Raw genomic sequence first — 15734 nt, 5'->3', positions numbered from 1 at the left:
CTTTGGGGACATTTGGATCTGAAAGGAGAATGAAACAAGATTTGGAATACCCCATAGGCCTTACTTTTAAGTACGGAGGTTTGGCTGGAAGGAATGTGGATGCTGTTGGGTTGGACCTTCCCCGAGATTTGGCTTTCAATATTAAGGACTATCAAAAAGACGGGCAGAGGGGACATGAGAGTGACTTGAGAGCCTCGGATGTAAAATCTCCGGGCTAATGGTTTTTTGAGATTGATGGACTTATGTTGGGGACTGAAACCGGGAAGGGGGTATGGGTGGAATGGAAATTGGGAACTCAAAGGGTATACAATATAATTTGCTTTTTTGTTTTATATGAGAGTTGGGAAATTCGTGGAAGGGAATTTTTTTCGACCTTAGAGAAACGTCTCAAGAATAAGTATTGATATATAGGTTTGGATGAGAGTTAAGATTGGATAAAGTAAAAGTGGTTTTTAAAACAAATTAAATTACTTAAATGAAAATAAGGTTGGAAGGATTTGCAGAAATAACTATTTGAACTGGAATACAAAAATGGGAGGTATGAGGAGGTCAAGGAAATAAGTAAAGGAAGAAAGTTTTGCAAAGGTTTAATCTGGTTTTTTTTCTTTTTGTTTTTTTTCCAAGTGAGTGTATTTTTTTGTATTTTGTATTTTTCTTTTTTTTCTTTCTGTAACTCTTAAACTTTGAATAAATATTATTTTTTTTAAAAAAACACACGAATGCAAACAGCTTCAATGCACACCTGAATGGCAAGCACTGCTTTACATCTGTTCTCTTCAAAATGCAATTGCACCCTGAATTCTTTTCTTTTTTAAAAATGCAATTGCATCCTGAAAATAATTTGCTTGCCATTGCAGATGCATGACCCTGTTTGCATACACTGTTTGCAAGAAAGAAAAAAAAAGGTATTTAAATATACCTTCCTGAAGAAACCAGAGGCCTTTCTCCTGGGCATGGTCGGCCAATTGGTGCCAAAAAAGGATAGAACTTTCTTTATGTATGCGACAACAGCAGCAAGAATACTCATGGCGAGGTACTGGAAGACACAAGATTTACCCACCCGGGAAGAATGGCAGATGAAGTTGATGGACTATATGGAACTGGCGGAAATGACTGGCAGAATCCGAGACCAGGGAGAAGAGTCGGTGGAGGAAGATTGGAAAAAATGTAAAGATTATTTACAGAAATATTGTAAAATTAAGGAGCTTTAGAAAAAAGGTGGAATAAAGTTATATGGCTTTGGCAGAAATGTTAGAAGGAACTAGGCATAGATAGATGGTTAATGTATTAAAAGGGGGAAAAAACTAGGTTGCAATATGTTAAAATTAACTATAAGACAGAAAATAGATGAAGATGGAAAGGACTTGCTGAAATAGTTAATTGAAGTGGAATACAAAAAGGGAGGCGTTGAGGAAGTCAATGAAATAAGGGTATGAAAGTTAAGATCGAAAAGATTGGAAGTGTTTTTAATTGTTTTTGTTTTGTTTTGCTAATTTAATGTTTTATGTAGTGTTTTTTGTTTCTGTTTCTGTTTTTCTATGTTTAACCTTTCTTTTTTCTTTTTGTAATTTTCAAAATCTTAATAAATATTATTATTTTTTTAAAAAAGATGTTGGGAAAGATGGAGGGCACAAGGAGAAGGGGACGACAGAGGACGAGGTGGTTGGACAGTGTTCTTGAAGCTACCAGCATGAGTTTGACCAAACTGTGGGAGGCAGTGGAAGAAAAGAGTGCCTGGCATGCCTTGGTCCATGGGGTCACAAAGAGTCGGACACGACTAAACGACTAAACAACAAGAACACAGGCCCTGCCGCAATAACAGCAGCGAGGATATTGATGGCTCAAAAATGGAAACAAGAAGAAGTACCGACTTTGGAAGAATGGAGAACAAAACTAACAGACTATGCAGAACTGGACAAATTAACTGGAAAAATTAGATTCCAAAGAGATCATAAGTTTTTAGAGGACTGGGGAAAATTTAGAGAATATTTGAAAACGGTATGTGAGGAAGACACAACGCTAGTGTGTTTTAAAGAAGCTTTGTGAAAAAAATAAGGAATATTGCAAGAATGTAAATGAGGATAGAAAGAATGTACTTAAAGGCAATACTAATATTAAGGAATGTGAAGATAGAAATTTAACTACGGATGATTGTCAGAGAAGTTGAGGGAGGTCCAATAAGCTAAAATATGTGATGTGGAAATTTGTATGATTGGAGATTTTATGAAAAATATAATAAAAAAATGCTTAAAAAATAATAAAAAAAAGAACACAGGCCCTGCGGAAGGAAGTTAAATCCTGCCGGGCCCTGGTCTCATGGGAAAGAGCATTCCACCAGGTCAGAGCCATCACTGAGAAGGCCCTGGCCCTGGTGGAGGATAATCTGACTTACTTAGGGCCCGGGACCTCTAAACTATGATTATTCATAGTTTAAACTGTTTTTATATCTCTGTAAGTTACCTTGAGGCATACATGCAAAATGCAATTCATAATTTATAATGATGATAGTAACTATGTGATTGCAAAGTTCACATGTTATATTTGCCACATGAGTCCATGCCCAAATATGTTGGAAGAGCTTGTTGAGAGAAGCAGTGTGTTGTGTTTCTTAGAGATGTCATAATCAACCAAATCTTCACATGTGCTGAAGCCAGGTTTTCATGGACCCAAACGAATGTGTCATTTGATAGCATGAGGACTAGCCACTCTGAATGACCTCAGGCCCTAGGTCCTAGCATTTCCCGTTGTGTGCAGCAGTAATAGAGAACCTTTGTTCTGTTTTTCTGGACAGCCCTTTAAAAGTCTCATCTTGGGAAAATACCAGTAGAAATTCTTATTCTTCACTACTTACCCTTTCCTTTTATCAGAGTCCTAAGTAAAGGAGTCTCTGGTCGCTCATCTAATTCTTCAGAGTGGTCAATGAGTGCTTCTTTCACTGCTTGGAATCCAGACAGTACTACAATGGGTAGATGTCCAAACCATATGGTGTAAATATTTCCATGTTGCTTTCCCAGCTACCATTTGGTTCAAAAGAGAAGAGAGGAATGATGTGTTCAAAAAACGCAGTTGGAGATTTCAACTTAATACGAGAACGTCATCCTCCCTCACCTCTGCAGTTTCTCACTATGTGCAGTTCTCTTGCTATCATCTTTTCCCCTCCTCCTCCTCCTCCCCCTCCCTCCCTCCCTCCCTCCCTCCCATAATCCCAACCCATTTGTTTTACTCCCTCCAAGCCATGTTGCCTCTGCCTAGGTCAGAGCAGCAGAGACACTTCATAGTAACCAGCCCTCCTGTGACAGACAAGAATATGCACAAGTCATTGCCAGAAAATGATCTTGCCACAATCTTTGTGTGTGCAGGGATGTGGAACCTGTAGCCCACCAGATGCTTTTAAACTAGCACTCCCACCATCCCTGACTATTGGCCATGGTGGTTGGGGCAGATGGGCATTGTAGTCCAAAACATCTGGTGGGTACCAGGTTGGCATAGGCTGGGCTAGAGCCCTGGGTCAGTGTTCAGACCCACAGTGGGTCACAGCAGGAGCATCACCACCATAAAAATATATGGGAAGGAATTAAGATGATACATGTCTGGGCTAGAGATTATTACCAATTCCAATGTTTTAAAGGTTAATATGTTCATATCTGATGGTTGAGTAATTTTGTATGTTTTGAAGAGTTTTTGCTGAAAAAGCTCAGAATTGTATTTAAGAAACAAATAAAATAAACTATGGCCTGACAAAGAGTTAATGCTTGCGGAGGAAGTAATGGAAAGGTGCCTGTTCTGTTTGTCTCTTGTCTTCTCTGGTTACACGTGAGCTGCTGCTGAGAAAGGCTGATGTGCTCCGGCTTCATTGCCAGTAGAACTCGTTGCCCTTCCGTATGTTGGAAGGGGAGAAGTACACAGTATTCCCCGCCAGGGATGTCCAACAGGTAGATCGGGATCTACTGGTAGATCGCGGTGTGTCTGTGGTAGATCTTGGGGGGCCCCCACACCCTCCTGAAAGCTCAATAACTTTGGCTCCCTAAAAAAGCTCAACAAATTTGGTAGATCACCGCCAGTTTCTTTATAGTGGGAGTAGATCTCAGTCTCTTGAAAGTTGGACATACCTGTTCTAGGCCATGTCGCAACATGCAATAGAACAAAAGGAAGACAAGATCAAGAAAATACTGTAATAAGCGGTTTTATTAATTCAACTTCTTGTGTTACACAATGTGTTTTGGAGATGAGTGCCCTTCAACCAGCAGCTATAAACAACACACATAAGACATTAAAACTAGTATAAAGGGGCAAGATTCCGATTAATACTGAAAAGCACAAAAGCATACAAAGTAGGATAATGGCAGCATGGGTAGCTATGTGAAATCAGGGGAAAACACAAGGCAACATAAAACGTTGTTGTATTTTCTATGGGTCAACTTGTAAGTGGTAGCAAGACTTCCTTTCCAAGTGAAATTAGTTTCACGGCTTTCTAAATGACTCTCAGAAGCTGATTTCACAGCCCTGTCCTTGTAATCTTGGAGAGAGATTACAACCTGGAGATTAGCACTTACTGTAAGCTTGCCATATTCCTGACATGTCCTGACAGGAATCGGCAAAATGTCAGGAAACACCCAGATGTATGGCAACCCAATGGAAAAAGCTCAACAATTTCCTAAAAAATGGCAACCCTAGTTTACCGCAGAGATCCTTTAAGAAGATTTTGGTATTTTAGTTTATAATTTGTTTTTTATAAGTGCTTCTGGTGTGAGTGAAAAAGATTGAATAGGGCATGGAGGTTAGTACCTGTTGAGAGGCTGCTGTGAATGAATGCTGTGGTCTGTCTTTTTTCTGTAATAATATTTTATTCTTTTTTCATATAGAAAGTTACATTTCTTAACCTTGGTAACCTCAAGGTAAGATTACTTGCAATGTGTTGTACATAGGGCTGCCTCTGAAGACAGTTCGGAAACTTCAGCTAGTGCAGAATTCAGCGGCCAGGTTGCTCACTGGAACAAGAGCATATTACATCGCTCCTGGTCCGGCTGCACCAGCTACCAATTAGTTTCTGGACCCAATTCAAAGTGCTGGTTTTGACCTAGAAAGCCTTAAATGGCTCAGAACCACAATACTTCAAGGACCGCCTCTTTCAATATGATCTTACCCAGACCCTGAAATCATCTTCTGAGGCCCTTCCTTGTGTTCCTCCTCCATAAGAGGTCCAGAGGGTGGCAACACAAGAATGGACCTGCTCTGCAGTGACTCCCCATCTGTTGAATGCTCTCGCCAGGGAAGTTCACCTGGCAAAACCTTCCTTTTTAACTAGGCCTTTGGTTGATTTCATTGACATCTTATGCCATTTTAAAATCTGATTATTTCTGTGGGGGCGTATTATTGGGTGGTTAATAATAATAATAATAATAATAATAATAATAATAATAATGTTCCAATTAACAAAACAATTGGAATATAGAAATTTTCCATATAGAAAGTTACATTTGTTACTCAACAATTATACAGTGGTACCTCGGGTTACACACACTTCATGTTACATACGCTTCAGGTTACAGACTCTGATAACCTAGAAATAGTACCTCGGGTTGAGAACTTTGCTTCAGGATGAGAACAGAAATCATGCTCTGGCGGCGCGGCAGCAGCATTAGCTAAAGTGGTGCTTCAGGTTAAGAACAGTTTCAGGGTAAGAACGGACAGGTTAAGAGGCTGATGATGGGAGTAAATTAGCCTCCCGAGTTTTCCCAGGGGATGGGAAAATGCTGCCTCGTCCGCAGTTGCCAATAAATCACCCCCGAGTTCAAAAGGAGGGGGTGGGGGCACTGGACGGAAAGCCCTCAAGTGAGTTTTTGGATCTCCTGGATGCTACTTCTGATTGTGATCCTAGTTGCATTGCTCAAGATAAATAATTGGAGAAGAGTAAATGCACATGTTTCGAGCGAAGGAAAGGATGTACTGATTGCTAATTAAATCGACCATTGAGAAGCTGAGTGACAGGTTGGACTGAACAGAAGACTACATCAAAGAATCACAACTATTTCGGTATGTTGAAACGGATCGGAAAGGAGGGGTAAACTTTTTACTTTTTCAATATGATTTACCTAACAACCCCTCCCCAAGAACAACCACCACATGACTGATAGCAAGTGAGATGGGAAAATAAACTGTGTGGAAATAAAATTATCAACTAAAGGCTCTGTTTTGCGGAAGATCTGGAAAGGTAACAAAAGGCTTTTGGATGACGCAGTTCTAATTGGGAACCGCCATTATGAGACTGACTTTGTTGCAAGATTTACAGTCAAAGGGGGAGGGAGCCAGTGTTCTGTTATCATATCTGAATTCTACGTTTGATTTGGCAAGAACTCCCCTGGAAAGGCTGATTTATGGAGCAACTGGTCTGGGAAAGTTAATGAGCAGACGCTTAGACTGTATTTTATGGGAGCTGCTGAAATGGCGCCTGCCGTTTGAATAGGACTTTTGGATCAGCGGGAAAATCCACACAGGACTATAATAATGTTTGCTTCAACTCGCTTGTGGAGATAACTCAGAGGTTATTAAGAAGAAAAATGATAACAACCAGAAGATTGGAAGACGGGATTTGTAAAGGATAACAACAAAGAGCTGGAAAGATGGGACTTGTGAACATCAAAGCAGCAGAAATATGAGATGATTGGACCCTTTCTGAAGTCGAAGCATGGGTCCCCCCCAAAAAATTTAAAATTCGGCTAAATATTTGGAGTTTATTATGTATTGGTATAATTTGGAATTAATGTGATATGATTGGTTTGTTAACTGGAAATTTAATAAAAATTATTTTTTTAAAAAAAGAACGGACCTCCAGAACAAATTAAGTACTTAACCCAAGGTACCACTATATTCCAATACAACAAAACAAGTGATTTCCCACTCACCCAATATCAATGTTTATAACTCGAATTACATACGATTGCATTTTAAAGTTCCATCTTATCTATTTTGATCCTCTCTAACATGTTTCTTAATATATTCTGCTGTTTTCTTATAGTTTAAACGGCGCTGTGGTCATTGAATATGGGAAATAACTTTTTATATAGACCGGAAAGGTTTTCCAATCTTCTTTAAAAGATTCTAAATTTGTATCTTTTATCAATTTTTGCCATCTCTGCATATTCCAAGATTTTCATAAAGCATTCTTCCTTTGAGGGTGTTCTCTCCTCCTTCCTCAGTTTAACAGTATACAATACATATTTTTGATCTGTAGTTTTTAATGCGCATTTTCAACTTTTATATGGTTTTGTGCTTTGCAATATTAATAATAATACTATTTACATTATTACTATTATTTGTACTGCTTACAGCTTCTGACAACGGAGGCTTATGGCATTTACCATTTTAACCCATGCCATCGTTGAAGCTGAAATATCACAATTGTTGGGGGAAATAGATAAAACAATTGCTGGCATCAGACTGAGTTATTACTAAGCAATAAGTACCTGAATGAGAGTATTTTCATCAATCTTGAATAGAAACCTCCATGTGGCTCCAATGAGAGGAAACTGGAGAAGTCCTGGAGGATAATGCCTGTTTGACCAGAGCTGTTTCAGGTAGTGCAGAATCAGAAGAGCCACCAGCAGAGCAATCAAAAGTGCCCGTACCTCCATCCTTCTCTTGCTGTCTCTTTCTCCTTAATTTTTTCTAGGTTTCCTGGTCAGGTTCAACTCTCTTTCTCTAAGGAGTTTTTGCTTTCATCAAAGACATCAGCAGTATTCTCTGTTTTTATATGCTCAGTTATTAAAAACAATTAAGCAACAAGGGGAGCAACAAGGGGAGTGACACCATTTGTAAGTAGCCTTGGAATGTGATACAATCAAACACTAGTACAATCAAATGCTATAATCATTTTAATATGTGTCACGCAGATGTGATGAAGTCTGCTTTATATCAGGCACATTGAACTCCCAAGAGACTGTGAACTACTTCCAGTACCCTGAGAGTCATCTGGTATTTAATATGGGTATCTTTCCCTCTTATGGAATTGCTACTCCTTGTAACCTGTGCCTTGGGAAGGTACCAATCTGATGTAGGCGTCAAAGCTTCAGAAAGAACTCTGAGTTCAAGCTCTTATTAATCCAGCAATGAGGGCCAGGATAGTAAATGCATTACAATTGCAAAAGCCAACAAACTTCTACCTGCAGTTGAATCGAATCACAGTGCAGTACAATTGCTACTTCCACAGAGCACTTGCTAGTTGCAATCCATCAGGGCTGCCAACTTGAATAAAATATGGGGAAGGGGGCAAGTGAGCCCCACCTCACATAATCAATCACATAATGTGGCTCATGTCCACCATTAGAATGGCAATTGCCATTAAATTTGGGGGAGCCAGGACCCCTCAAATATTTTAGAGGGGCATTGAAGGGACCTCAGCCCCTAGTTCTTTGCTCCTAGGTAACCCATTTCCTGTTGAGTGCAACAGTAATAGAGAACCTTTGGTCTGGACAGGCCTTCAAATGTTTTCTCATAGTCATAAGGAAAGAAGTCTGTGGTTGCTCATCTAATTCTTCAGATGGCTAGGCAGCACATCCCCAGAGATGCCTCCTGTTGGGATTCCACTGCCCAAGGCAGCTGTCACAGCCTGCCTTGTGGGTGGACCGGCCCTCTGCTTCATAGCTGGTTATGTTAAGAAACCCCCACACACTTTCCTGTATTTACAGCGGTAGCTGCTGGAGCTAGATTTCAGGATCTGTGGGTTGGCATAATAACCCAATACTGGCATGAAGAGAGGGATCCAACGGAAACTCTGGCATCAGATATTCAAAATGTGTGCTACATATTTCACTGCCTAATGGTCACCACCATATAATAGTCGAGTTCCTTTTTTCAAGCCTTAAAATCACTCCAAAGGCATTCACCACATAATGGTCACAGGGCATTGTAAGCGTGCATGAGAATGCCTTGCCCCAGTTTGAACTACCTATTATCCTTCGTGTGCCTGTTCACACATATTCTCTGCATCCTAATCACACAAAAACAGTTAGTAATAAGTAATAAGCATTATAAACATAATTATGTTTCTTCATAAAGACTGTTTCCTCAATTAAGGGTCGTTCCTTGGTTTTTCACCAAATAATCGTCGACCCCCCTTTTTTGAAAAGAATAATTGGCATAAAAATGTGACAATTATGGTGAAATATGGGACGCAGGTGGCGCTGTGGGTTAAAGCCTCAGCGCCTAGGGCTTGCCGATCGAAAGGTCGGCAGTTCGAATCCCTGCGGCGGGGTGCGCTCCCGCTGCTCGGTCCCAGCGCCTGCCAACCTAGCAGTTCGAAAGCACCTCCGGGTGCAAGTAGATAAATAGGGACCGCTTACCAGCGGGAAGGTAAACGACGTTTCCGTGTGCGGCTCACGCTCTGGCTCTGGCTCTGGCCAGAGCAGCGATGTCACACTGGCCACGTGACCCGGAAGTGTCTCCGGACAGCGCTGGCCCCTGGCCTCTTAAGTGAGATGGGCGCACAACCCCAGAGTCTGTCAAGACTGGCCCATACGGGCAGGGGTACCTTTACCTTTATGGTACTTAACACTAAACATATTTAAACATTCGTTTGTCATCATGATAAGCATTGTTCAAAGAGTGAAGGATGAAAATATATTTTGGCCTTTCTAGTATGTGAAGATGGATGAGACAGGAATTTGAAGTAATACTCTAGTTTAAGAGCATTTTGTTTAGGATTATCAGTTTTCTCAGTCCACATTTGAATGTTGGATGAACATCAATCCAAAAATGCTCCAAAGCAAGACCCCTTAACACACTTAAGTTTCCAGTCCTTTAAGCTCACATTTCCTAGCCATTTCTCTAGATGCTTATGGATGGATATCAACCCACTTTAGCAACTAAATTGAGTATGAGAAATATTTGGGGGGAACTCAATGCCATTTTCAACTGAGATTCAGGGGAAAAGATGCTGGTTGCAGGCCCAGGTGGCGCTGTGGGTTAAAGCCTCAGCGCCTAGGACTTGCCGATCGAAAGGTCGGCGGTTCGAATCCCTGCGGCGGGGTGCGCTCCCGCTGCTCGGTCCCAGCGCCTGCCAACCTAGCAGTTCGAAAGCACCTCCAGGTGCAAGTAGATAAATAGGGACCGCTTACCAGCGGGAAGGTAAACGGCGTTTCCGTGTGCGGCTCTGGCTCGCCAGAGCAGCGATGTCACGCTGGCCACGTGACCCGGAAGTGTCTCCGGACAGCGCTGGCCCCTGGCCTCTTAAGTGAGATGGGCGCACAACCCCAGAGTCTGTCAAGACTGGCCCGTACGGGCAGGGGTACCTTTACCTTTACCTTTACAATGCCATTTTCAACTGAGATTCAGGGGAAAAGATGCTGGTTGCCAGGCAAGAGATTAGTATTCACTTATAACAGGGAATGTAATGATTCCTTGGATGAACAGTATTCAGCTTCAAAGCTGATACTTACTTTCTCCATCTGAAGTAGATAGAAATCAATGAGATCCTGTGGCTCATGCAGAGACTGATTCTCCTTATGGTTCTCTATCTCCTCCTTTGCAAATGAAAGCACCATCTCCATGCAGAACATGGGAGATGTTTCATGAGCCATGGAAGAATTTCACAAAGCTAAATGAAATATAGCAGAAATGCTGCCATTACCATGAGGAAGCTTGGTCACACCCTTTGTGCTTTGGATTAGCACTTTAAAAACATGATCTGCATTATTCTTCAGGGCTAACATATTAGTTTGAGTCTCACTAAGAAGAAGGAAGGGTGTCTATTGCTTTTCTGGAATCTCACAATGATTGGATTCTGTGAATTATCCCTAGCTGAAAATGTGAAAGAAAACTATGGCTCAAAATATTTTCCCAGCTCCCAGGCATCATTCCAAAACTGGGCACAATCAGAGGAACCCTCCTGGAACAAGTTAGTGGCCTTTTATGGTAGGTGGGGGTGGGTGGAGAATAGGGTGTGGGGGAATTCAAGTAAGTTCACATTTAAAAGCAAATTTGCCTAATACACAAATGGAAAGACAGCCATCGTTCAAAATGTACAATTCTCCATTTTTAAAAATTTAATTGTATTTATTAAATCTTCCAGTTTGCCAGTCAAGTAATTCTGATCTTTCATCACAAAAAACTAAACCTTGAAGAAGGATGTTTTTTCTCCTTCCTTGTTTTCTCATTAAAGATCAATTACTTACATTTTCTGAATACATAAGCAGCTAGAAAATTAAAGTTGGACTGATATAAAGCAGTGTTAGAAACTGAGATATGAAAGCTCTGAGCTAAATGGCACCTTAAGCCTAGATTGTGGGTAGTGCAACGGAATGTTTAGGCGTGCCTTTTTAATAACAAGAATACAAAGCTGAAAATGAATGAACTGCAGCTAAAATCTTATATTCATTTTTCACATGGCCTAGTCCTGTAAAAAACAAAGCCATGCTTGCCCTACCTGACCCCCTAATATTCTTAAGACAGTCTCTTCTCCAGTCTTCAAAGAGTGGCTGGAAGTGAGGAGGCAGAAAAAGGTCCTCCTTTCCTTCCACTCTGCAGTTTTAATCGGAAATTTTAGGCTTAGAACTGTGCCCAGAAGTCAGAAACTGCGCACACTAATGAAATTCCTTGTTTCAAATGTGCCTACAACACTGATATAAAGTTGTCTGTAGTTTCCCAGTCAAGTGATGCGTACAAAAATGGAAATGCAAATAATATGGTCATGTGTGCCTAAAAATGCATACAATAGTGAAAATAACACACAGGCCTTGCTTCAGGCAAAATCGCTCACATGTGTGCATTAGGAGAAATTAGCACTAAAATGCTGATGAAGTTTCATGAGTACTTTTTTAAAAAAAGATCCGGAAGGGATGTAGAAATGTGGAGAAGTGAACTTAAGTTTGGAAAAAGAGTGTAGTTGGGTCAAACAGGAGGGAGCTGCTTTCCTTAGCAGTAGGGACAGTGCTTAAGTTGCAAGTCTCTCTTTCATTAAAAAAATTCCAGCCAAGGTTTTGGCTGCAGGAGCCTCACTATAGGAACCATCATCATTGCCACTGCTAAGTCAGTAGAGAGTAGACACATTTAGCTTTCCATAATGGCAACAAAACTATGTAATTCCCTTAGTGAAAAGGTTATTTTGCTCACCTCTGTCTCCTTTGGTGGGCTCTAGATGACCTGTTCTGAAGGTCATTGTTCCATTTTTATCCCATCGTTCCTCCAAAGAGTCCTCTGTGGTGCACAAAGTCTTCTTAGTCATGCTTTTTATTTTATTTTATCTTAATGATAATCATAAGAAATTGAGCAGGCGGAGAGATAGTAAGTTGCCCTTATCTCAAATCAATTTAAACCTGATGTCACTTCTTCAACCCTCTATCCTCTATCATAATGGATTCCAAAATACGGATTTGTGGTATTAAGGCCCTGATTTGTGGTATTCAGGGGGACCTGTTTGGCTTAGGAGAAATGAAAATAACTACTCACGATATGCCAAAAGCTACTTAATTTTTTTATGACAAAATCCATGGCTTCCATCAGCTTCTGGAACCATTCATCTTCAAGAGCAAACCAGTGCCCAAAAGCCACAGCACATATCACGTTGGAAGACTGAATTAGTGATGGGCATGGAGGGGTCAAGTGGTTGTCCTGCAAAATAAAGTTATACTTATGTGAGTTCAGCTGCTCCTGTTCATGCTGAGAGTGGGAGTTCATGGTGGCCAAGAGAAATTGCTGGGATCTCCATTAGGAACCAAGAAAAACATATCACATTCCTTTCTAAAATGGACAGAGGTAGGACACAAATATATCTTCATACGCCAGCTCAGCACCATCACTTAGCATCACATACCCTTTGAATGTGCAAAAACCTCCACAAGCTGATGAGCCTCCTCTGCTATTTGGTGCTCCATGCCTTTCTTCCCCAGCCCCAGCTTCCGCATAGTAACAACACCAAACTGTCTTTGTTGCCTCCAGGTGTGACCATTTGAAGATAAAATACCTACAAAAAATCAGTGAGAAATAAATACTTACAGAAATCAATGTGAAAAATTGCCATCTCAGAACAAACATTGTTTACTGAAGTTCATGCCTTTGCATGTAAGAGCTGCTTAGTCTCTCTAAAGCAGAGAATTACAAGATGATACAGAAAGGATTCTGGGTATAATTTGTAGGGAATTTAGAGGAAAAACCTATCAAGCTTCTGGTGACGCTATTGGGAAAAGAATGGAAGTAGTAGAAATTGAAGTGCTTTTCTTTTTCTCTTGATAAATTTCCCTACAGGAAATGGGATCACAAGATATAAACACAGGTGTAAAATAATGAATATACAACAAGTATATAACTACGGATTTTTTAAAATAAATGACTACAGTGGAGAGTTTCCTGTTTAAATAAAAATGAAGGATTTATTGTTTTCAAACATGGAGGAAAGGTTGGAATTTTTTGGGGGGAGGGGGAGAGATAAAGTCATCATCCTGGATTGGAGGAAGACTATTCTTGACTCATAGCAATGTCTGGGGCTGAAGATGGAGGAAAATATCACCTAGCAGAACAAGGAACAGCTGGATATTATCTCGGAATACAATTGGTTGCGTGGCAAGTCCCCTCCCCCCATGTGAAATGAAGACACCGGACACATTATTTAAGGTTAATGGGCATAAAAAGGCCACAACTTTATTGATTACAGGAATTGAAAGGTATTGGCCTTAGGCATTGGCTCCTATCGACTACCCAGCATGGAGACCGGGAAGGATTATCCACAAGCCGTGGGAGTCCTATTGAAGTACGCCAACTAGGATCCCACGGGAGTCACCGCTCAGGGGCGTGCCGGACCCCTTACCTCCCTAGGTTTCGGACAAGGCCACACCCCCCAGAGTCCTCTACCGGACTACCCTTTTCATTGGGGGAAGGTGATGGCGCTTCCTTCTCCCCCTTCATTTGCATAACAATTACTCCTGCCAATGCCTAACCGCCAATCGAGCAAAGCTTGCCGCCAGTACCTTCAAACCTGTAACCAACTCCTAATCCCTGCTATGATGTCCCCCAACCAAATATCGTTTCCAGCATCTGACAGATGCACGCCATCCCATCTGTAGAGGGCTTTGTTGCTGTACTGGATGCCTGGGTGGCCTATGATGCACCCACCCAGAGCCGCCACTCTATGTGCCACAGCCCGCTCCAAGACCTTTCTTGCTTTGTTGATTCCAAGATAGTAATGTTTGGATAAACCGCCATCAGATCAGCAAAATCGTCAAAAATGTTCCATCTCAAGTCAATAGCTTTGCGGTACGCTAGGTCGTTCTCCCCCAGCTGGATAACCAGGGCATCAAGTGGGCCCTCAGAGGCGGCTCTCGCCATCACGGCTGGCTTGAATTCGCTCCAGCGCATCCCTCTTCACGCTATCCATGCCAGCTCAACATTTGCAGGTAAGTTCAAGTTTTGTCCCAACCCGGTACTCGTGGCTCGATTCTTGGCCCAATGCACAATGCTGTGGCCCACCAACCAAATGCAAATAGACAGAAAAACCAAGGTCAGGAGCCCAACTGCTAGTCATAGATTCTTTCTCACATAAGCTTTGTATGCATTAGATTTCCACCACCCCAAGTCCTTTATCCTCTCTGTAGATAGCCCGAGGTGTACTGCAGTGGTAGCTGCCCCAATCCAAAAGGAGTGAGCCGCAATTTCAGCCACAGGCAGCCCGCATGCTGCCAAAGCCATGCGCATCACCCGAGTAAATTGGTGTCTGGCCAAAAGCGATCCATCCGCGTGAATTAAGAAAGGGCCGGGGCTATTGGGTCTTAAGTAGAGGAAACGCCTCGTATCCCTAACCGGGCAGGGTCCACTACCTTGTGCGGCTGGTAACCGAAGGAGGGCCCCCCTACCCTGTTGGTCTGTCTTAGAGCTCCGTACTTGAATGATTAGGTCCGTCCTAGATAGGGTCAGATCACTTGATGCCCCTTTGGCAGTGGGCAACCCCTCCCTCACAGACTAACTCCCCTGTTCGAAGGGCACCAAAGAAGGCTATGGAATAAGCGGCAGAGAATAGGCGAGTTTCATATTTTGACCAGCATATTGTTCGTAATTTTTTGTGTATCTGGGTCAGAATCTCATAAGTTATGGGCCTCCTCTTGTCAGTGCTGGGAGGCCAACCCTCTAAAGTCTTACGCACTATAAATTCAGTGCACGGGTTGGTGGCGAAAAAGGCTTTGCAAAAATATGAGATCCCCGCGGACTGAATATTGAGAGTCTTTGGTGCCCTGCCCAGCTCCTTCAGGTGGGCTAAGTAGCGGGGGACCTCCCTCGTTGAGGGAATGGAATTCTGCCTCGTGTTAGGTATACTGTTGCGGAACTTTAGGAAGTCAGCCCACGCTTTCTTGTATGATCTCATTGTGGAAGGGGCAACTGCACTCAATACTCCCTTCATCACTTCTCGCTCCCAAGACTCCAGAGATGCTCCGGGAAAGGCAGCGATGATTGTTCCGCATCCAGCGCTAATGAGCTGAAGCGCTCCATCTGAAAACAAGACAGAGCATCCGCGATGTCATTATTAATGCCAGGTACGAATTTGGCTGAAAAAATATATATTCTGCTCAAGACACAGGAGGACGAAGGACCGTAACAAACCGGTCAGTTGGAACGGGTCAAAGAGGGCGGTCCCTGGGCGCGCCTGGCCTTAAATGGGCTAGGCCACACCTCCCAAGCCCGCCGATTGGCGGGCAGGGTCACAGGCACACCCGGGGATTCCCTTGTTCTCGCGGGGGCAAAAGGCCAGCCCCCGC

The 15734-nt window shown here is 42.2% G+C and overlaps 1 protein-coding gene across 1 annotated transcript in view; it reads right to left on the bottom strand.

The window, feature by feature from the left end:
* LOC307217048 (cytochrome P450 2J2-like) overlaps positions 1 to 7725 on the bottom strand; it is a 37286-nt gene extending 29561 nt beyond the window's left edge. Inside the window, exons 1-2 of the mRNA XM_079978061.1 lie at positions 7464 to 7725; positions 2852 to 3014 (exon numbers count right to left, since the gene is read on the bottom strand). Of these exons, the coding sequence (XP_079834187.1) occupies positions 2852 to 3014; positions 7464 to 7631 (331 nt within the window). The 5' untranslated portion in view covers positions 7632 to 7725. The remainder of the gene's footprint in view (positions 1 to 2851; positions 3015 to 7463) is intronic.
* Positions 7726 to 15734: the final 8009 nt, after the last annotated feature.

Source organism: Podarcis cretensis (assembly GCF_951804945.1).
Source record: "Podarcis cretensis genome assembly, chromosome: 5".
NCBI classification, from domain to species: domain Eukaryota; kingdom Metazoa; phylum Chordata; class Lepidosauria; order Squamata; family Lacertidae; genus Podarcis; species Podarcis cretensis.
The sequence above is the reverse complement of the archived record's forward strand: the minus strand, read 5'-3'. Positions and strand labels throughout refer to the sequence as shown.